This window comes from Odocoileus virginianus, chromosome 24 (assembly GCF_023699985.2).
Source record: "Odocoileus virginianus isolate 20LAN1187 ecotype Illinois chromosome 24, Ovbor_1.2, whole genome shotgun sequence".
Classification (NCBI taxonomy): Eukaryota; Metazoa; Chordata; class Mammalia; order Artiodactyla; family Cervidae; genus Odocoileus; species Odocoileus virginianus.
Window position 1 is genome coordinate 28,690,105 of NC_069697.1, and position 22,629 is coordinate 28,712,733.

Consider the following 22,629-nt stretch of genomic DNA (forward strand, 5'->3'; position numbering starts at 1 on the left):
CGGCCTTTGCGGAAGTTCGTCACGTCGCAGTTGCCCCCGCATAGCGGATGTGTGTCGCCGCTTAGGTGACGCTGAGAAGTGCTTGCAGCCGCCGCCGCTGCCTTCTGGTTGAAGCACTATGGAGGGAGAGAGGAAGAACAACAATAAACGGTGGTATTTTACTCGAGAACAACTGGAAAATAGCCCGTCTCGTCGTTTTGGCTTGGATCCAGATAAAGAACTTTCTAATCGCCAGCAGGCGGCCAATCTGCTCCAGGACATGGGCCAACGTCTTAACGTGTATCCTTGCGGCCTAGGCCTTCGGCCTTGGAGTCGGTCCCGCCCTGCTCTGCTTCGAGTCTTCAAGGTCTGTTAGACAAGAAGGGAAGAGGGTGGGCAGGGACTGGGTGTCTAGTTAGGAGAGCCTACGATGGGCAAAAGTTAAACGTTCGCGAGAGGGAAGCGAGGCGGAGTTAATTTCCCGCTCGCTCACCCGTGCCACCAGCCTTGGTGGGAATGCGTATCCTTCCCGCTTTATATTTTAAAGCAGTAGTAGTCCCATTTCGGTGTGTTGTGATCTCCTGTTCTGGTGACTTTGACATTCTGCTTTTGTGTTATGCCCAAAGTGCCTAGTGGAGGTTCACTGTTGATGGCTGCCTTCTTAAACTTACTGTGTAAAGAGAGTTTTGAGAAATTTCAGTACCTGAAGGTCTTATTAAAAGGTGGCCTAGAACTAATACCCCAGCTTTGGCTTAAAAACCATTTTTTCCACTTACTGGTTGTTTAAGACTGGTTTATAAAATGAAATGATGCCTCTTGAATTTGATTTCTATGCCCAGCACAATACTTGGCACTTAATGTTCAAAACGTAGTTACTGTTAAGAGTTTTATAGTATTTCAGAGGAAGAATCGATGTCAGTTTAGTTTGTAGGCATGTAGACTTACAGGTCTAATGTTCTGAAAAATCTTTTATAAAATACTGGGGTTTTAAGTTACTCAAAATGCTAATGTATATTTGTTTTTCTCATATTTAAAAGATTTAGTGGTTTTTTTTTCCCCTTTAAGTGTTTTGATCAGAAAACCTACTCATTTTGTAGCAGATAAAGCTGTAGAGTTTTGAAGTTGAAAGCTTTCCACTTAGGAAGTAGAAATTTGTTTTTGGGTGCAACTTCCATTTAAATGTGTTGCTGGCTGTGTCTTAAGGCTGTTCTCACTTGAAAAAAGGTGTCTTTGGTGCCCATATTAAGTTTGTTTCCTAAGCATCCAGTCAGTACTGAGTTAAAAAAAACTTTTTAAAAAATTCTGTTTTAGTGCATCCTAGTATTTTCCTTATTATGTGTGTATTATTGTGGTACTGTCTCATCTCTGCTCAGTCGTGTTCCGCTCTTTGTGGCCCCATGGACTGTAGCCTGCTAGGCTCCTCTGCCCATAAAATTTTCCAGGCAAGAAAACTGGAGAGGGATGCTATTTCCTACGGGTAGTGGGGAGGGGGAGAATCTTCCTGACCCAGGGGTTGTTCTTGTGTCTGTTGCATCTCCTGCATTGACAGGTGGTTTCTTTACCACTAGGGCCACCTGGGAAGCCCCCATCTCTGTATATCCCACATTGTTTTCTGAGGTCTTTTTAAGTAAGGCATTCAGAAATTTTCCTTTTCAAAAGAACCCTTGGACAGTGTTGGTGGTAGTGTATATTGGTGCAATCATTGTGGAAAACCAAGCAGAGTTTTCTCAAAAATCTAAAAATTGAATTACTATATGACCCAGCAATTCCACGCCTAGGTACATATCTGAAAAAACAAAGACACTAATTTGTAAAGATGTGAGCACCCGATTGTTCATAGCAGCATTGCTTATAGTTGCCACGATATGGTAGCAAAATGAATATTCATGGACAGATGAATGGGTAAAGAATAGGTAGTATATATAGACAACGGAATACTATTTAGCTGTAAAAAGTATGAAGTAATGCTGTTTACAGCAATGTGACCTAGAGGTTATCATACTCAGTGAAATAAGTCAGGAAGAAAAAGACAAATATATATTATTTACTTGTGGAACCTAAGGAATACAACTGGTGGAAACAAAAAGGTAGACTCACAGATACAGAGAACAAACTAATGGTTAGCTGTGGGGAGAGGAGAGGGGGCAATGTAAGGGTGGGGGAGTGGGAGGTACAAACTACTGGGTGTGAGAGAGACTACAAGGATGTATTTTACAAAAGGAGGAATATAGCCATTGTTTTGTAGGAATTGGAAATGGAGCATAATCTTTAAAAATTGTGTTAAAAATTAAAATCAGTTTTTCTTTCCAGTGAATATCAAATAATTCATTAAATACCAAAGTGTTTCTGCTCCCAGGGATCACCTTATGAGAAGGTTTGGTTGCCAGAGGGAAGTAGAACTGAAAAGTTAATTGCTGGAGCTTAGAAGATGAGGAGATTAGTGAAAACATACCTAGGAGGAAATCAATCCTGAATATTCATTAGAAGGACTGGTGCTGAAGCTGAAGCTCCAATACTTTGGTCACCTGATGTGAAGAACTGGCATTTGAAAAGACCCTGATGCTGGGAAAGATTGAAGGCAGGAGGAGAAGGGGACGAGAGACGATGAGGTGGTTGGATGGCGTACTGACTCAATGGACATGAGTGTGAGCAAGTTCTGGGAGATGGTGAAAGACAGGGAAGGCTGATGTGCTGCAGCTCATGGGGTGGCAAAGATCGGACACAACTGAACAACAACCTAGGGGGCAGATCAGGGAGGGCTTGAGAAGATGAGATAAGCAGAAGCTTACCTAGAGGACACATCAGGGAAGGGTGTTGTAAATCAGTGTGAAGAGATACTCTGTGCTAATGGATCACCTTGGCAGGATTTTTCAGTAGACAGGTGACAGGTTTAGGTCTTAAATAGTTTTGTTTGTAGTCCTTGATCCACACATACTGAGACCTTGTTTATTAATTCAGCAGTTTATAGTGAATACCTGTTTCATATAAGGCCTTGTGGTAAGTGTCAATAGCTTGATGAAAACAGATTTGCTTTTTAATTCTGAGAGGCAAGTATGGTATCTTTTTTTAAAATTGAAGAATTGCAATTATTGATTTCCAACATTGTGTTAGTTTCTGGTGTACATTGTGTTAGTTTCTGGTGTACAGCAAAGTGATTTAGTTATACGTATATATAAATGTTCTTTTCCATTATGGTTTTTTACAGGATATTGAATATAGTTTCCTATGCTGTTATCTCTTTGCTTATATATATATATGTATATATAGTTGTTTGTATGCTAATACCAGACTCCTAATTTATCCTCTCCTGCCCTCTTTCTTCTTTGGTAACCATAGTTTGTTTTCTGTGTCTGTGAGTCTGTTTCTGTTTCGTAAATAAGTTCATCTGTGTCATTTTAGGTTCCACATAGAAGTGGTATCATATGGTATTTGTCTTTCTCTTTCTGAATTCACTAAGTATGATAATCTCTAGGTCCATCCTTGTTGCTACCAAAGGGCATTATTTCATTCTTTTTTATGGCTAAGTGATACTCTGTTGTGTATATATACCACATCTTTATCCATCTGGCCATGGACCTTCAGGTTGTTGCCATGCCTTGGCTTTTGTAAATAGTGCTGCTGTGAACATTAGGGTGCATGTGTCTTTTTGAATTAGAAGAATTTTCTCTGAATATATGCCTAGGAGTGGGATTGCTTGATCATATGGCAACTCTGTTTTTAGTTTTTTGAGGAACCTCCATACTGTTTTTCATAGTGGCAGCATCAGTTTACATTCCCACCAACAGGGTAGAGAATTCCCTTTGTCCACACCCCAAAGAGGTAAGTATGATTTTCATTTAAGAGTGTTTGCTGTGCTTGGCTGCATGGTCCTTTTGGGAGGATATAAAGATTGTATTTTGGGGGATTGTACTGTCTGTTTTGGGACCTTAACTTGAACATTTTAGCTCACAATTGACTATCAACACTGCTATAGTATACATGCATCGATTCTACATGATTCAGTCCTTTACACAGTTCCATCGAAACGTAAGTATAATTTTTTTATATGGTTTAATTCTTTTGTGGTTAATTTCAACTTCATATTTCTTTTGTGGTTGATCTTTGCTGCTGAACTGGGGTTTGAAGTTTAGAATTTAGTGTTGATCACTTTCCTCATATATCACACTGCTATTCTGAATCCAGCCTTTTGATTTTCCTGTTTAGTGTCTAGCTACTTGTTTAGCTTTAGTGCATTCTTAGAGTAGGTGGATTCTCTAATAAAATAGATCATTGCACACTTAGAGTTAACATTTTTGATTTGGGAGAGTAGCATTAAAGGGGAAACTATGCTTAATTTAAGTGTAACTTTTGAACTGGTTAATAATACGGGCACAGGAAAACAAGTGAATGTTAGTCATTTACATTTTCTAAAAAGCTTTGAAAAGAGTCCAATCATTGTCTGGTTGGAAGGGGAAGGTACATTATGTGATGACTGGGTGATGACTTTTAAGACGAGAAATAGAAAATAATAGTAATAAAGGGATTTTTTTTTTCTGGACAGAATTGTAAATAATGCTATTTTCAGTTTTGCTACCTGAAATGGTCCTATTTAACATTATTGTAAATGACTTGGAAGCAAGTGCATAGTGATATTCCAATTGCAGGTAAGAATATATTTGTTTAATAAAATCACAAGATAATAGGGTTGAACTTGATGAACACTTCATATGGATTTATGAGTCAAATATTTCATTATTTAAGAAAAGGTTATGTTTTGAGGTAAGGTGTTTCAGACTTACCCTTAGGATAATAGGGTTTGAATTCTCTTTTTTTATGCCATAGGAAAAGAAATTGGAAAGCAAGATATTAGTGGACTTATGATTGGGAATAATTGTACAGGAAGCCCTTTAGATTTGTGGATTAAATATTCCCAATTTTTTGCTGATCATTCAGTCATTTTGGCTGTCTCCTATCTTTACCCACTCTACCTCCTCTGATTACCAGGAACACATTCTTCTTAAGAGAGAGAAGCATTTATTGAGTCTGTCTGATAGCTCTAGAATAGAAAGTAGTAGATAAAAAATGGTATTTGAAGAGGAAGTCTATTGCTGTCTTACCCATTCTAAAAGTTTTCTATATTTCTTTTCTTTTATTATGGTAAAGATTTGAAATCCAAGGTGAATACATCTCAAATCAATTTGTCCACTCTATGCGTGTGTGTGTGTATGTATGTATGGGCTTTCCTGATGGCTCAGTGGTAAGGAATCCACCTGCCAATGCAGGAGGTGTGGTTTCAGTCCCTGGGTCAGGAAGATCCCCTGGAGAAGGAAATGACAACCCACTCCAGTATTCTTGCCTGGGAAATCTCATGAACAGCGGAGCCTGGTGGGCTACAGTCCATGGGATCAGGAAAGAGTCGAATGACTCAGTGACTAAACAGCAACATGTATGGGTGTGTTTCCCCTGCTTTACTTTTTAAATTACATCTTATTTTCTATGTGTTTATCTTAGCAAGGACAGAGACTCACTTTTCTGTGTATCCTCTAAAGCACCTTCAGTAAACTTACTGCATGAATGAATGATCTGGTAATTATCCAATATAGAGATATTCTTTTGGATTTCATTATGTTTTTGAGAATCCAGTGGTTCTTTTAATTTGGGTTTATTGATCCTCTTTAGAGAACTGATTTTAGGAACATTCTGGAATTAATGGATGAAAAATATGACTCCTGTAGGATGTTAATTCTAAGGGTTTAGTTCTGGTAAGTCCAAATTCAAATTTAAGGGGATTTAGTACATTGTGGCATTGATATGAAGTATGTCCTGTGAAGTGCTCATACATTTTTCTTGTTAATTTTTTTCTAATTACAAAGGTAATAAATGCTTGTGGTAAAAATTAAAATAATACAAGCATGTGTAATGTAGAAAGTAAAAGCTCCTCTGTAATCCCATCCTCCAGAAGTAACTTTTGATAAACACCTCATTGTTTTGTGCCTGTAGTACCAGCATTTATGTATTTCTATAAAAATCACTTGTTACTATACTACAATTGCCTTTTACCACTTAACAGTATTTATATATTGGGCATTTGTTATTTTAAATGGCCACATAGTATTTGAGTAGTTGCTATAATTTATTTTACCAGCTTTTGATTGGTGATGTTTGGGTTGTTTATAGTTTATTGTATTATAAATAATTTATATAAAATCGTCTGGTACACATGACTGTTTTATAAGTTCTTATAGATGGAATTGTGTCCAAGGGTATGCATTTAAAAGATTTTTGTTGTGTCCGTTTGCTCTACTGAAAGATCAGCATGCATTGTTTCCAGCACTGTGGAAGACGGTTCTTTTCTCTCCATCTTCACTAACAACAAATACTTTTATTTCAGGAAATACTATTTGAAGATGGTTCTTTTCTCTCCATCCTCACTAACAACAAATACTTTCATTTCAGAAAATGCTATTTGTCAAGTACTAGGGATAGAGTGGTGAGCAAGATAGTGCAAGTCCTATTTTCTGAATTTACATTTCTTCAGTTAGTAAAGATGAACTTCTTATGCCTGTTGGTCTTTGTTCTTCTTGTGAAATTGAAGAATTGACTTAAAAATTCTCTGTTGATTCTTTTTTGCTCCTATTTTATTTTGATTTTCTCATCCATCAAAGCTGTGTGCCATGTGCTGCGAACACTTTTCTTGTTTTGTTGTAACTCTTTTATGGTGTTTTGGAGCCTAGAGCTCTTGCCTTTTTAAAAAAATTTTTAAATCTTTATTGCGGTTTAACATAAAGCATGGGCTTCCCTGGTGGCTCAGTAGTAAAGAATCCACCTGCCAATGCAGGAGACGTGGGTTTAATCCCTGGGTCAGGAAGATCCCCTGGAGAAGGAAATGGCAACCCACTCCAGTATTCTTGCCTGGAAAATCTCATGGACAGAGGAACTTGGCAGGCTACAGTCCATGGGGTCGCAGAAGAGTCAGAAAGGACTTAGCGACTAAACAATAACAGCAACATAAAGCACTCAAGTTTGAGGTGTGTAGCACAATTGTTTTTTGCATTTTATTTATACATAACCTCCACTCAGAGCAAGATATAGTATATTTCCAATACCTTTGAAGGTGGAGAACTTACCTTTAGATTGCATAAATTGTATTCCTTTTGTGGACATGATTAAGTGACTGGTTTATTTTTACTTAAATCCTGGCATTGCATTCTTTTTTTGAGAAGAAATTCAGCCTCACTATAGTCCATGGGGTCACAGAGAGTTGGACTCAACTGAGCAACTGAACTGAATTGAATTTCTATATATACTATCTTAAATGTTTTCAAGTGGGGGAGTGTAAAAGTAAAGGTGAGTGACTTGTGTGTGTATTTATGTTGTATTTTCTAACATTTGATACACAGGTGTTGTCTTGTAATGGCTGACAAATTTGAGTGTATATTACTCTCATTAAGTGACTCTTAAAAAGTTTAGTATTTCAAATCCTAAACGATGATGCTGCGAAAGTGCTGCACTCAATATGTCAGCAAATTTGGAACACTCAGCAGTGGCCACAGGACTGGAAAAGGTCAGTTTTCATTCCAATTCTGAAGAAAGGCAATGCCAAAGAATGCTGAAACTCATTCATCTCACACACTAGTGAAGTAATGCTCAAAATTCTCCAAGCCAGGCTTCAGCAATATGTGAACCATGAACTTCCAGATGTTCAAGCTGGTTTTAGAAAAGGCAGAGGAACCAGAGATCAAATTGCCGACATTCTTTGGATCATCGAAAAAGCAAGAGAGTTCCAGAAAAACATCTATTTCTGCTTTATTGACTGTGCAGATCACAATAAACTGTGGAAAATTCTGAAAGAGATGGGCATACCAGACCACCTGACCTGCCTCTTGAGAAACCTGTATGCAGGTCAGGAAGCAACAGTTAGAACTGGACATAGAACAACAGAGTGGTTCCAAATAGGAAAAGGAGTATGTCACGGCTATGTATTGTCACCCTGTTTATTTAACTTATATGCAGAGTACATCATGAGAAATGCTGGGCTGGAAGAAGCACAAGCTGGAATCAAGATTGCCGGGAGAAATACCAATAACCTCGGATATGCAGTTGACACCACTCTTATGGTAGAAAGTGAAGACTAACTGAAGAGCCTCTTGATGAAAGTGAAAGAGGAGAGTGAAAAAGTTGGCTTAAAGCTCAACATTCAGAAAACTAAGATGGCATCTGGTCCCATCACTTCATGGCAAATAGGTGGGGAAACAGTGGAAACGGTGGCTGACTTTATTTTTTTGGACATCCATTCCCATCATTTCATGGCAAATAGATGGGGAAACAGTAGCTGACTTTATTTTTCTGGGCTCCAAAATCACTGCAGATGGTGATTGCAGCCATGAAATTAAAAGACATTTACTCCTTGGAAGGAAAGTTATAACCAACTTAGACAGCATATTAAAAAGCAGAGACATTACTTTGTCAACAAAGGTCTGGCTAGTCAAGGCTATGCTTTTTCCAGTAGTCATGTATGGATGTGAGAGTTGGACTATAAAGAAAGCTAATCACCGGAGAATTGATGCTTTTGAACTGTGGTGTTGGAGAAGACTCTTGAGAGTCCCTTGGACTGCAAGGAGATCCAACCAGTCTATCCTAAAGGAGATCAGTCCTGGGTGTTCATTGAAAGGACTGATGTTTAAGCTGAAACTTAAACATCAGTGTTTTGGCCACCTGATTGAAAGAGCTGACTCATTTGAAAAGACCCTGATGTTGGGAACGATTGAAAGCAGAAAGAGAAGGGGAGGACAGGATGAGATGGTTGGATGACATCACCAACACAATGGACATGAGTTTGGGTAAACTCCGGGAGTTGGTTATGGACAGGGAGGCCTGGCTTGCTGCCGTTCATGGGGTCGCAAAGAGTCAGACACGATTGAGCAACTGAACTGAACTGAGTGGTTAAGAGGATGATCTCTTGAGTCAGAACCATCTCAATGTGGATCCTTGCTGCAGTGCCTACAGCTCTTTGGCTTTGGGCAAGTTACCTCGAGCCTCAGTTTTCTCATTGGAGTCAAAAATGGTGCCTACTTCATAGGATATAGGTGAATTAATTTGCCAAGTGCCTGCACATAGCAAGTATTAGCTGGCATTATTACTGTTCCTTTAATATGGAAAAAAATCTTACACTCTTACTAGGCATAAGAATTCGTCTGGAAACTATCTTTGATAGGAAAATACTTTGATAAACTAGCTTGGTGTATGATTCTGTGAGGAGCAATGAAGGTATGGTTGATTGCACAAAAATTAGGTTGAAATTTATCTGTTGCAGTCTTTCACTTAACTGAGATAGTGCTTTGTTAGACATTGTTTTTATTATATATATATATGTGTGTGTGTGTGTGTATATGTTAGATTCTTTCAAATGTTATTTTTAGACCCTTGAAGGCAAAGTTGTAGGCTTAATATCTTAGTATTGCCTTGGAGTTATCTTTTTCCTTTTTCCAATCAGTTATAAAGCCCTATTAATTTCTATAATGGTACTATTCTGTTTTTCTCACCCTATAAATATGTATTTTTATCATAAAATTAAAGAGGACAAATTAAAGGAGGTAATTATTTCCCTGCAACTCTGGTCTTCAGAGATAACCCTGTTAACCTTTTGGCACATATTTCCACTAGAATTTTTTTCTCTTCATGCAATTACATATATATATATATATTTACTGAAAACCTATTCATTTTCCCAAGGTGAAAACTGCTTCTCTTTTTTACTTTGTTTCTACTGCTAGTGCCTATTCTAAACTTTGTTTCCTAGTGCTTGTATTAGTAAAATTTTCTCTTAAAAAAAGTAACTTAATATATATATACTTTCTTCCTTTTAGTCCCATCTACCACTGGATTAATCTTTCTAATTACTTCTTAAACTCTACATTTTTTTCCCCAAAATGTTTAATGTCATTCTCTTCTTAAAAATCTTTTTGTGACCTATATCCTTTTATTTATATCTTTTAACTACTCAATGTTCTCTTCAAAATGTGCTTGATGCCCTGATTTCTCACATCTTTGTTCACACCCATTTTCCTCTGGTTTTTCTTTGTTTTGAGGTCTAGTAGAATATTTGTAGCAAGCTCCGTATACAGCTGCAACAGATATAAAGGAAGAGGATTATTTTGAATTGAATTTGTGGAGAAAAATCTTTTCACAGAGTAATACAAATAAATATTAGAATGCTTATCAGTTCTACTCAGTAAATAAATATTTCACTTCTATAAAATTATTTATTGTTTTCTTTGACTTCTGGCAAATTCTGTCTAGTTCATGCCATTGCCGTGTTTGAGTCACTGACATATTCTTGTTAAGATTTTAGAGAAGTTCTGCTTCCTGAGATTTACCAAATCACCAGGCTATGTTTATGTTCTATTATGATTTTTTCTTTAGCATCTGAGTTTTTGGCTTGATGTTTTTTTTTTTTTGGCCTCACAGCATGGCATGTGGGATCTTAGTTCCCCAAACAGGGATTGAACCTGGGGTCCCAGCAGTGAGCACTAAAGTTTTGTGTTCTTCTCCATATACAAGTATAATTGAGATAATTCGCATATGATAGAATTCCTTCTTTTGATGTACAATTCACTGGTTCTTGGTATATTCAGAGTCAGCAACCATCACCATGATCTAATTTCAGAACATTTACATCACCCTAGAAAGAAACCCCTCATACTTTAGCAGTCATTTCCATTTCTCTCTTCCCAGCCCCTGGCAACCACTAGTCTACTTTAGTCTCTAAGAACTTGCTGATTCTGGACATTTCAATTTACTCCTTGTTTAGACGAAAGTTTTACTTTCGTTTTAGGTTTGAAGGATTTGTTAACAAAAGAAACCACTCATTACCACAAATAAACAGTTTCAATTTTTTATAGAAGTTATTTGACTTAATTTTAATATACAGTCATTAAAAAAACCCCACAAAAACAGTAGAGAGAAGTAACAGAATTGGTCCGACAGCCTATATCCAGACTTGAACAGCACTGGCCAGTCCCTTGTTAACAGCAATCTGGAGTCCCAATTGGAAGGATCCTGGGTGGTACGTCTACCCCACAGGTGAGACTTCAGATAGCAACTTTGGGGTCTCCTGTTTGTAATCTCAGGCCGCAAACTGATATCATCATCAGTTTGTGTGCAAAAAAAGCAGCTCTTGTGAGAATGTAACATTGTAAATATCATCTCTGCATAGTTTCTGGTGACTGATAATAAAAATAATTTTAAAAGATTACTTCAAAAAGATGCAGCTCTAGTTTTGCTTTAATTTTACAATGCTGTTTGTTTTATCTTCCTAAGTCTTAAGACTTCTTAGATGGGGAGGAGGGGCAGAGGGGTGGGAAGGTGGGGAGGAGGGGCAGAGGGGTGGGAAGGTGGGGAGGAGAGGCTGGCCAGGCCCTCCAGGGCTTAGGGATTTCAAGTCCTACTCCCTTTCTTCTCTAAAGTGCCATTGATCTGATGATAACAGTTGATGTGCTTGTAGGCAGGTATGTAGTCCAGGCCGTGTCTGGGCAAGGTCTGAAGTCGGTCAGAGGCCTGCTTCCCTATTTCTGAAGCCTGAACAAGACTCATCCATACCAGTTGACCTCAGAATTGTTCAGGCTGTAGAGCATAGGAATAAGGCAGAGTAACATGAACAGTCTCTTTAATTCTGTAAGTCAAATAACAGTTCCAGATAGTCAATAGAAATAAAGTGATCAAAGAAATATGTAATGGGTTAAGCAGTGCAGAAAAGAATCTTTGAGCAGTAGGGGATTTAGTAAAGAAAAAGACCCACCATGAATAAGAAGTACGTTTTTGTACATCAGCTCCTACATCCATTAAGTTATTGGCAGTTAGAGTAGTAACAACAAAATGCTCTATTAAGATATTATGTTTATTAAATTTTGTAACTCTGATTCCTTGCAGAATCTTTCATAAAGGTTCTAAGGGGAAGCTAATACTGGAAACAGAGAGTAGGGAATAGGATTCGAGTCCACAATATCTTTAAGTTCTCATGGGGGAAAAGTAATGGGTGGTCCCCTTCCAATATAAATGATCAATATGTGTTAGACATCTGCATAAAGGGGTTCCTACCTGATACGTAGAAGTTAGTTTCTATATTACTGGTTACAGTACATACAAATTGAGGGGCTATTTTCAAAAAACATAGGATTTAGGGAAGATAGTCCATTCACAATACTTGACAAAGTTCTGTAATAAGTAGGGTTCCCAAATGTGAGATGTTGATCCACTTAGCAGTCTCTTGGTAGCTTTATCACAGTCTATCAGTAAGTGGTGCGATTATTAAAGTCCAAACAATTCCCAGTAAAATGCCACAACTAATACTCTCCCCCAGATACAATAAGTAACACATGAAATTGGTGTAATCTAGCAGACAGATAAATTTTGTCCATAGAAAGTCAAAGTTAAGAAAGAACAGGCCTTGTTTGCAAGGCAGTTGAAGTTATCCTGAGTTTGGGTCTGGCTCCTATTTTTCCATCTGAAGATTCCCCAACATTTTTCTTCATGTTCTTTTCTTAACTGTAGCAGATAGTAGTTGAGGTATGAATAACAATCCACAGTACAGTAAGGCTCCAAGAAGAGTCTTTTCTTGAGAATAATAGTGTGTTAATGGCACATATTTCCATTTTTCCTGTCCGGAGATTATATGATGATATCCTTCCCCTGTGCAGTCATATTAGCAGCAGGTGTGGGAGGACAGTTAGGCTGCTTCACCCAGACTTTAGCTTCAATAGCGTGTATTTCATTTGTGGACCCAAACCCTCTGTCACCTCTGACCATTAGTAAGGTGGGAGGTTCTCTGTTTTGTACTTTGCCAGTTACAAATGGAAGAATCAGCAGTTGACAATTTGACTATGTTTATTAATAAGTAGATCATCCTTTTCCTCATTTAGTAAAATTACTGGAATTTCTCCTTGGTAGTCTAGGTCTGTAATTCCCCCATGGACACAAATCCCTTTTGATGCTAAACTGAAGCATTCTTGGATTAATTCAAAGTGTCTGGGAGACATTTTAATTGCAATACCAGTTGAAATAGCACATATCAATCTTTTAGTAAGTCTGTGTTCGGATGTAGGTGACAAATCCAGTCTGGAGGCCTCAGGAGTAGCTCAGAAAGGAGCTCGTGCTCCTGGGCTGATTTCCAATTCTAGCTGTCTCAGGATGGAAGTCTGTATTATGAATCTGTAAGTTTAGAATAGTCATCCTCATCAAAGGAGTTTCTAATTCTCCTATAGGTCTATTATTTAAAATATTGAGGGCAGTATTTAAATTAGTCCTTCAGTTTTTATAAGAACCCTCTCCAAGTTTAATTAATTGCTCTTTAAGCAGATCATTCATTCTTTCAGTCAAGCCAGCATCTTGAGGATAATAAAATCAGAAAAATCCATTGTACATTATGTTCCTGGGCAAACTCTTGTATTAACTTACTTTAAAATGTGACCCATTGGCACTCTGAATTTGAAGTGGAACACTATAATATAGATTGATTATCTCCAGTGTTTTAATAGTATTATTCTGATTGGCTTTCCCCAAGGGAATGACCACTAAATATCCAGAATAGGTGTCCACAGCAGTACATTGGCATCCTTCTTCCCATATTATGGGACCAATATAATCAGTTTGCTGTATTTGCCCAGGCAGCTTGCCATGTGCCACTTGTCCTTTACTGGTTGTGGCAAGCTTCTATGCTTAATTGTTGACAAATTGGACGCTGTAAAATAACAAATTTAATGAGATCTATAGTTAAAGAAACACCTCGGTCCTGAGCCCACCTGTATGTTGTTGTTTCTCCCAAATGGCCACATTTTTGGTGTGCGCATGAAGTTGAACATTTTAAGTTGCTGGAGTCTGGATCAACTTCTGCTGCTTGAATTTGGGTTTGTTCATCTCTAATGGAGTTACACCATTGTTTCCTAAAATTTGGGACACTGTGAGCATCTACATGAAAGACTGAAAGAGTAGTAGTTTGAACAGTTTCCCAAATGTAAGACCATAATTCCTTTCCCCACAGCTCTTTGGAGTGAATTTGCCAGTTATTCTTTATGCTTAGGGGAAGCCAAATGGCCAGTCTGTTCATTGGCTACTGACCAAGAATCTGTATAAATATGACATTCTGTTAAATTTTTTGTTTTAGAGCCTGACATACTGCGTATAATTCAGCAAATTGACTATTCTTAGTATAACTCTTTCTGGCCTCTGGAAATTTCCTGTTCTAGAAACCCAAGGGCTCTGTTTTGTTTTTTCCATAAGCTCCAGTTGGCATATAGTTCATTGATTGATACAGGTTATTTGATCTCACAGGGTATCTGCTCTCCATCCAAAGATAGATTACTGAGATAAACTTTAGAATAATTCAGTTTAATGTCTTAGCAATAAAATATAACAGCAAGGAGCTATCTGGGAAGTGGGTCTTGGTCAACATAGATCTCAGTTAACAAAACTAGAATTTACTATTAAGTGAAACAATTCTTTTGTGAAGGCATTAACCCTCTAGCCAGGGTTAATGCTTAGTCCCATCAAACAAAAAATGAGGTTTATCTTGGAGCTGGGAAAAGTCAAGCAGCCATCTTGGATTTCCCCGTGCCCTGACTGTTTGATTTATAGCCTTTGTTTACCCATTTTAAATTCCTTGATTTGGAAGTAGACAGTTGCCATGTTCTAAGAACATCAGGATAGCAAAAGTCTGACCATGAAGGATTAATTTTTTGTAGAAACAAAATGAGCTTATCTGTGTGTGCCACATTCTTCATAGATGATTGTGAAATAATATTTACTTACTTTACCAAAGTTGCAAAAGATTTTAAAAACAAATATAAATCACTTAAAGGCAAAGAAATTCACATAGTCTTGTTATCAAAAGCCACATCCCGAGAAAGCTGTTCTCTTAACAGAGAAAACCAAGTTCCAGTCTGATACCAGCTTACTGTTAATAACAAAATTTGTTTATCTAATAGTTAATTTAATCTTAAAGATTTATGTAAATGTTGAAGAGGTGATATTTTTACAAAGTTGTTGTTATTCAGTCGCTAAGTCATGTCTGACTCTTTGCCACCCCAGGGACTGCAGCATGCCAGACTTCCCTGTCCTTCACCATCTCCCTGAGTTTGCTCAAACTCATGTCCACTGAGTCAGTGATGCCATCCAACCACCTCATCCTCTGTCTCATCCTTCTCCTCCTGCCGTCAAAATTTCCCAGCATCAGGGTCTTTTACAGTGAGTTGGCTCTTTGCATCAAGTGACCAAACAAAGTATTGGAGTTTCAGCTTTAGCATCAGTCCTTCCAGTGAATATTCAGGGTTGATTTCCTTTAGGATTGACTGGTTTGATTTTGCTGTCCAAAGGACGCTGCAGAGTTTTCTTCAACACCAGTTCGAAAGCATCAGTTCTTTGGCGCTCAGCCTTCTTTATGGTCCAACTCTCACATCCGCATATGACTACTGGAAAAACCATAGTGTGTGTGTGTTAGTCATTCAGTTGTGTCCAACTCTGCAACCCCATGGACTGTAGCTCACCAGGCTCCTCTGTCCATGGCATTCTCCAGGCAAGAACACTGGAGTGCGTTGCCATTCCCTTCTCCAGAGGATCTTCCCAACCCAGGGATCGAACCCAGGTCTCCTGCATTGTGGGCAGTCTCCTGCATTCTTTACCATTAGCACCACCTGACCTACTATGGAAAAACCATAGCTTTGACCATACAGACCTCTGTTGGCAAAATGATGTCTCTGCTTTTTAATACACTGTCCAGGTTTATCATAGCTATTCTTCCAAGGAGCAAGTGTCTTTTAATTGTTTTTACAAAGGCATCAGAATAAAGCCATAACTATAATGACAAAAGACTTTATTTAATAATTTTATTTATTGATTTATTGGCTGTGCTGGGTTTTCATAGCTGTGTGGGCTTTATCTAGTTGTGGCGAGTGGGGGCTAGTCTCTAGTTGCGGTGCACAGGCTTCTCATGGTGGTGGCTTCTCTTGTTGTGAAGCAAGGGCTCTAGAGTCTGCTGGCTTCAGTAGTTGCAGTGCTAGCGCTCAGTAGTTGCCATTCCGACTCTAGAGCACAGGCTCAATAGCTGTGGTGCACAGGCTTAGTTGCTCTGTGGCATGTGGGATCTTCCAGACCAGAGGTCGAATTCGCGTCTCCTGCTTTGGTAGGTGGATTCTTTACCACTGAATCAAAGTTTAATTTAAAAGCTCTTATCTCATTTACATTTTCTTTCCTTAAAAATTTCTTCACATTGAGTTACTTTCCTTGCTGACAAATTTGTAAAGGAATCAGTAAGATTTTATTTAGCTTATATTAAGCTTAGACACAGTGAAAGTATTCTACTGATTATTATATGATGACTCTTAAGACATGTCTATACTGATTAACTCAACAGACTTAAACCATCTTCAATAGCAGATATCGTCTTGGTACCAAACATTTCCTAGAATTTATCTTGGCCAGTTTTCTAGATATTTAGCTTTAATTTGTAAGCACTTACTTTTAAGTCAGTTAAATAGAGCTCATTTACAAGTTAACTTTAGCAATGTTATCCAAGGACAAAGACAAATACTGAGACATACACATATATCCAGACAGGCAGCGGTTTCAGTTTCTGTTGGAGATTTAAAATGTCTCTTGGTCTCCTTTCTTTTCCCCTGTCATCTCCTGAGAATGAACTTCTTTTTGTTAACCTTACCATGCTCCTTTCAATATTTAGCTTGTACAGTCTTTACAGCAGCTTTTTCAGCTACCAACTGGAAAGTGGACACTTGGTCAGCTAAAATGTACTTTTGACATTGTAACGTGGACAGTCACCTTGCAGGTCGCATAATTCTTTCTCCAGTTTTGACTTCTTTTCAACCAGTTTTAATTTGGCTTCTTGAACCTTACAGTAGGCAGAGAGGATCCAGCATCTCTGATCCGTCACAGTACATTTTTGTTCATTGTCAGTTGGCAAGAGCCGCAAACATTCAATAACTTTTGAAGATTCAGCCCTCTTTAATTTCGGGTCCCAATTCTCACACAATCCAGTGGCTATGTCCCACTCAGTAGCTAACAAGAAGTAAGGCAGGTCTTCCCGTCTGGAAATAAAGACTTCATTAATCTTAATATCTTCTTAAAGAGTGGCATTTTGCTTCACGAATCCTGCTCACAGCGCTGATTTATGTTTTGCCAAAAGTTTTACTTTCGTTTTAGGTTCGAAGGATTCATTAACAAAAGAAACCACTCGTTACACACAAATAAACAATTTCATTTTTTTGTAGAAGATTATTTGACTTAATTTCAATATACAGTCATTAAAAGAAAAGAAATAGAAGTGTAACAGTGTATACAACACCAAATTGGGCTGACAACCTACATCCAGACTTGAACAGCCGTGAGAAGTTAACAGCAATCTGGAGGCCCAGTTGGAAAAGATCAGGGTGGTACATCTACCCCACGGGTGAGACTTCAGATTGCAGTTTTGGGGGCTCCTTCTTATTATAGTCCTATGCTGCAAACTGATATCTTGATCAGTTTGCTAGCAAAAAAGCAGCTCTGGTTTTACTTTAACTTTACAATGCTGTTTATTTCATCTTGTTAGTCATAAGACTTCTTAGATCCTGGAGGTGGGACTGGGCTGGCCAGGCCCTTAGGGGCTTAGAGATTTCAAGTCCCACTCCCTTTCTTCTCTAAAGTGCCTCTTGACTTGATAGTACACGTTGGTGTGCCTGCCAGGCAGACATGTAGTCCAGGCAGAGTCCGGGCAAGGTCAGAAGTCGGGTCAGAGGCCTGCTGCCCTACTTCTGAAGTCTGAACAAGACTGGTGGTGGTGGTTAAACCGCCAAGTCGTGTCTGACTGAGCCCGCCAGACTCCTCTGTCCATGGGATTTCCCAGGCATGAATACTGGAGTGGGTTGCCATTTCCTTCTCCAGAACAAGATTACCTCTATTTTAATTTCCCTAATAATCCTTAAAAAAAAAAAAGTATATAGAGTGCTTTGATAAAACTTAATCTCATTTTAAATAGAAAGCTGTCTACTTCTAGTGGCTACTTGAAAGTAGCTTTTAATGAGAGTTCATTGAAGGATTGATTTAGGAAGTGGGCTTGGGTTAATGGATAGGAGAGGAGAAGATATTTTAAATAGAAGGGAAAGCATAACAAGAGGTGATGAAAATTGAGGTAAGCAAAGAAATTGGTTTAAAACTTAGTTCTTTTTTAGAACTACCTTGCTCTAGATATAAATAATAAAAATGATTTATTTTCTCTTCATCCAGTCTGTGGCTCCAGCAGCCTTATTTTTAGCAGCCAAAGTAGAGGAGCAGCCAAAAAAATTGGAACACGTCATCAAGGTAGCACACACTTGTCTCCATCCACAGGAATCACTTCCTGATACCAGGAGTGAGGTAGGGGGTTGATTAATTGCATACATCTGTTTTTCTTAATTTATGTTGATCATAACTTAGTTTTGCAACTTTGATTTATGGAAATCTCAATGTGGACTGTTAAAGGAACTTTTAGTGTTTGTTTTTTCCTTAAAAAACGTCATAGAAATTTTATGGCTAAAGTTAATTATATTTTTTCTGGTAAAATTGGAAAATGCAGAAAAAGAAGAAAATATATTAACTAGGTATAATTTGTACCACAGATGCATAAATGAACCACTATTTCCAGCTGCTTTTCTATAAGTAGCTGTACATGTATATATTTTATACCTACTTTTTTCACTCACTGTATGTCAAATATTTCCACATCAATTCTCTACTTTCTTTAAATATTGATATAGAATTTCATCATGTACATACATATATTTTAACCATTATCTCTCAAGATAATTTCCAGCTTTTTACTGGAAATATCTCTATGGAGAACATTATTTTTGTTAATGAATTTTTAAAAAATGGATCCTGTCACTTATGTGTTTAACTTTTTAAGAAATTCACGTATGCTCATTACTTAGAAAAGAGCTCAAACACTGAAGAATCATTTAAAGTAAAAGTTAAAGCTCATCTCCCCTTCTTCTGCTAGGAGAATACTGTTGATGATAATTCAGATATATATTCTTTTACCCCTTTATCCTTTGTGTCTACAAAAGTGTCCCGTGTCGTCGTCCTCCCCCCGCCGCCTCCTCCTTCCATCTTTCCTTGACCTTATGAAGAAGGGAAACTCCTGGCTTTAGAATTCAGTGATTGGGGAGCGATGAGTTTGAAGAAAAATTACAGATTTCTGTACCACATTATTAGTCTTTTACAGTGGATGTACGTAATAGACAAGTGGAATTGTGGAATCACAGCTCCTAGTTATATGAGAGAAGTGTTTAGAATAGCAGTGTTTTGACTTCATTTTCTCTCTGGGCTATATCAGAGTAGTTTTGTTGAAAAGTTGTTGGTCTGTACTTTTATTTATGTTAGAGATTACTGACTGCCATTGGTCTGTAGAGTTGACCAAATAACAAAATTTTAATGAAATAAGAAGTAAAATCCCAACTTTTTTTCTTTAAAGTATATTTATATGACTTCTCACCTGAGTCTGTCTTATGAGGTGACTCGGAGAAGATATTTTCTTCATTATTTGGAAAGGAGAGCTACCATAGTTTACATCCTTATTGGACTCACTCAAGATCATAAAGTTTAGTGGAAAGTTAGCAGCAACATAAGTCTCTTAACTCTTGACTCAAGCTTCATTTCTCCTAGAGCTCTAGATCTGTCCAATAAAAATATAAGGGAAGTCACATATGTAATTAAAATTAAGCTTTTCATTAAGCATTTATTTTAAATTTTTATTTAAATTTAAAATTAAACATATTTTATATAGCATTTTGTTTAACCCCAAAATATAGTCATTTCAGCATATAGTCAATTCAAAAACATTATTAATGAAGTGTTTTTTAACATTTTTTAACTAAGTCTGTAAAATTCACTGTGTAGTCTACATTCATAGCACATATCAGATGCTTGATGGCCATGTATGGATAGTGGCCACAGTAATGGCTGTACAAATCTGAAGGAATTTTGTTTGTTCCATTTTCTTGTGAACTCCTCTGTGAATTTTAAAAATCTAGCATTACTCTAAAAGGAAAGTTTAACAGGAATCAAATGTTTGAGAGTGTGTACAGTACTGTGGGAAGGTTGAGCAGTGTGTTTTGAGGATATTAAAAAAAGGTATGTTAATATTTTAATTTTAAAAAAGTTTTTAATCTGTATCATATGAACATTATAATCTAAAATGTCGGTCTGAAAATGAACCAGATATCCGGTGTTTATTCTGTAGCCATTTATAAATAAAGTGACATTGTTTGCTTATTTATCTGTTTCTTTTTTTAAAGGAGAATCTGTTAGGGATAAGGATTAATTTCAGTTCCTACTTTCCCTCATAACTGCACCCTTGCCTTTTGTGGCTTTGGTTTCCTTTGGAGATTGTTAATGATAGAACTGTCTACACTTTGTTATATACTGTGTGTTTTTAGGGAATAATTTATGTGTCTTCTTACACCTGCAGGCTTACCTGCAGCAGGTTCAAGATCTGGTGATACTAGAAAGCATAATTCTGCAGACTTTAGGTAAGGTTATTTTCCTTTAAACCATTAAAGAAATATGTATGCAATATAATGTTTTTCTAATTTGCAAAATAGGAAACAGGAAGAGAATTTCTTGGGAAGGTTTTTGCACATTGTAGAGATTGCTTAACCTGCCACAGAGAGAATGAAGGCACCACCGATCTTTGAGATAGCCATTAGCAGAGTTTTTCTGCTTGTTTTTATTCTAGGATTCATGATTTGCTTGCTAAGATTTGGCAGTTTTTAACTTTCTGGTAAATAATGGCAGAAACTATCTAAATAACTTTTTTCCTTCCAGGAGTTTTTATGGTCTGTCCTTATATTTAGATAACAGTATTTGTTTTTAAAATTGGTAATCAGTGTTCAAAACAGTAGAGTGGAAATGGAAGAATTCAAGCTAAATTGAATTGTTCTTTTGGGCTGTCATTTTTCTCTTTAGCTAGGAGAGTATTTCATGAGTTATGTTGGAAAGTTGCTGATCAGCCTGTAGTTTTTGCATATATACCTATACACACAATTCTTCAAAGTTTGTCTCTGAAATTAGTTTCTGCCAATTTTTACTTTAAATTAGTTATATTCAAGGTAACCATACTTTAGGGGACAATGGTATTTTTCTGGTGGGGTACATTTTTATTAATATTTTAATGTGGAAACCTGTAAAATCTAACTTGTAAGAATCAGTTGTGCTTGTAGAATAATTTGCATCAAGTAAATTTTGCAATAGAATTTTCTTCTTTTTTTTAATCAGTTTGCCTCAGACTTTATTTTTATTTTTTGGGCGTGCTGCACATAGCTTGTGGGATCTTAGTTCCCTGACAGGGATTGAAGCCAGGCTCTTGGCAGTGCAAGTGTGGAGTCCTAAACACTGGACCGCCAGGGAATTCCCTAGAATTTCTTTACTCGTACTAGATAATTTTATTTACATACACAAAAGGAAACTTCTTCAAAAATTTTTATAGACATACTACATTTTGGTTAAGATCATTTAGAGTTAGATAAAATGATCAGTACTTAATGATGATTGAGATGATGAAAAGGAAGAAGACTGAGGTAAGAGAGGAATAGGTTTTAAAAATGTTTTCTAACAGTTAAGCTTCTGGAGATAATCATTATGTAACTGCTTCTTTTCCAATCATATATTCTGTTGTCCCTAAGAACATGCTTTGTATTCAGATGTTATTGATAGCTCAGGGACCTTGAGACGACATTAACTTTATTATCTGAGTGGTGCCTTTGAAGATAATCTTAAGAGTGTGCTGCATACTTTATGTGACTCTCAGCCTCTCAATAGGCAGCTTTGGGACCAGAAAATGAGAGAATCCTTCAATGATGACTCAGATAAAAGCAGTATAAAATATTCCGAGTATCTAGCTTTTTAACCAGTTACTTTTTTTTAGGCTTTGAACTAACAATTGATCACCCACATACACATGTGGTAAAGTGCACTCAACTTGTTCGAGGTAAGGAATCCCAATCCCAACTTGAGATGCTATCTTAAATTGTTTTACCATTTAGAGGCTAAGATTTACTGTGGGCTAATACATAATACAGCTGCTTTGACCAAAATTTAAATTAAAAAACCTACCTGGCTTTTTAATTTCAAAATGAGTGATTTGAGCTTTTCTGTTAAGTTCTTGTAGTGTTTTTAGATGATATCCGGATAAAGTGAGTTAGTTTCTTGTTTATCAAAGCTGGAGGCAGATTTTGAAAAGTCACTAAAATCAAAGTATCCAATAGCAATTTTAAGGATGTCTTGGGAGTGAAAATGAAAGTGAAGTCTCTCAGTTGTGTCCAACTCTTTGTGACCCCATGGACTGTAGGCTACCAGGCTTCTCCAGTCATGGGATTTTCCAGGCAAGAGTACTGGAGTGGGTTGCCATTTCCTCCTCCAGAAGATCTTCCCGACCCAGGGATCGAACCCCGGTCTCCCATATTGTAGGCAGTTGCTTTATGGTCTGAGCTACCAGGGAAGTAACCTTAATTTGATTCTAGGGTTGATTGTCCTGGGCACTGTTAAAGGCCACCCAGAAGGCTGTGTAGAATTGATTTGAACTTTCATCATTGTTAATTCCTTGGCAGACTTGCTTTTTATTCTAATTTAACTTTAGTAGCCATGATTGCGTTA

The 22,629-nt window shown here is 37.4% G+C and overlaps 1 protein-coding gene across 2 annotated transcripts in view; it reads left to right on the plus strand.

Moving 5' to 3' along the window:
• The first annotated feature begins 16 nt into the window (after nucleotides 1-16).
• CCNT1 (cyclin T1) overlaps nucleotides 17-22,629 on the plus strand; it is a 40,172-nt gene continuing 17,559 nt past the window's right edge. Inside the window, exons 1-5 of one of the 2 annotated variants that reach the window (XM_070454497.1) lie at nucleotides 18-279; nucleotides 3,924-4,005; nucleotides 18,226-18,354; nucleotides 20,447-20,507; nucleotides 21,902-21,964. In XM_070454497.1, coding sequence (XP_070310598.1) covers nucleotides 119-279; nucleotides 3,924-4,005; nucleotides 18,226-18,354; nucleotides 20,447-20,507; nucleotides 21,902-21,964 — 496 coding nt within the window. In that variant the 5' untranslated portion in view covers nucleotides 18-118. Of the gene's footprint in view, nucleotides 280-3,923; nucleotides 4,006-18,225; nucleotides 18,355-20,446; nucleotides 20,508-21,901; nucleotides 21,965-22,629 lie in introns of both variants that reach the window. The other variant, XM_070454498.1, reaches the window with a different exon arrangement.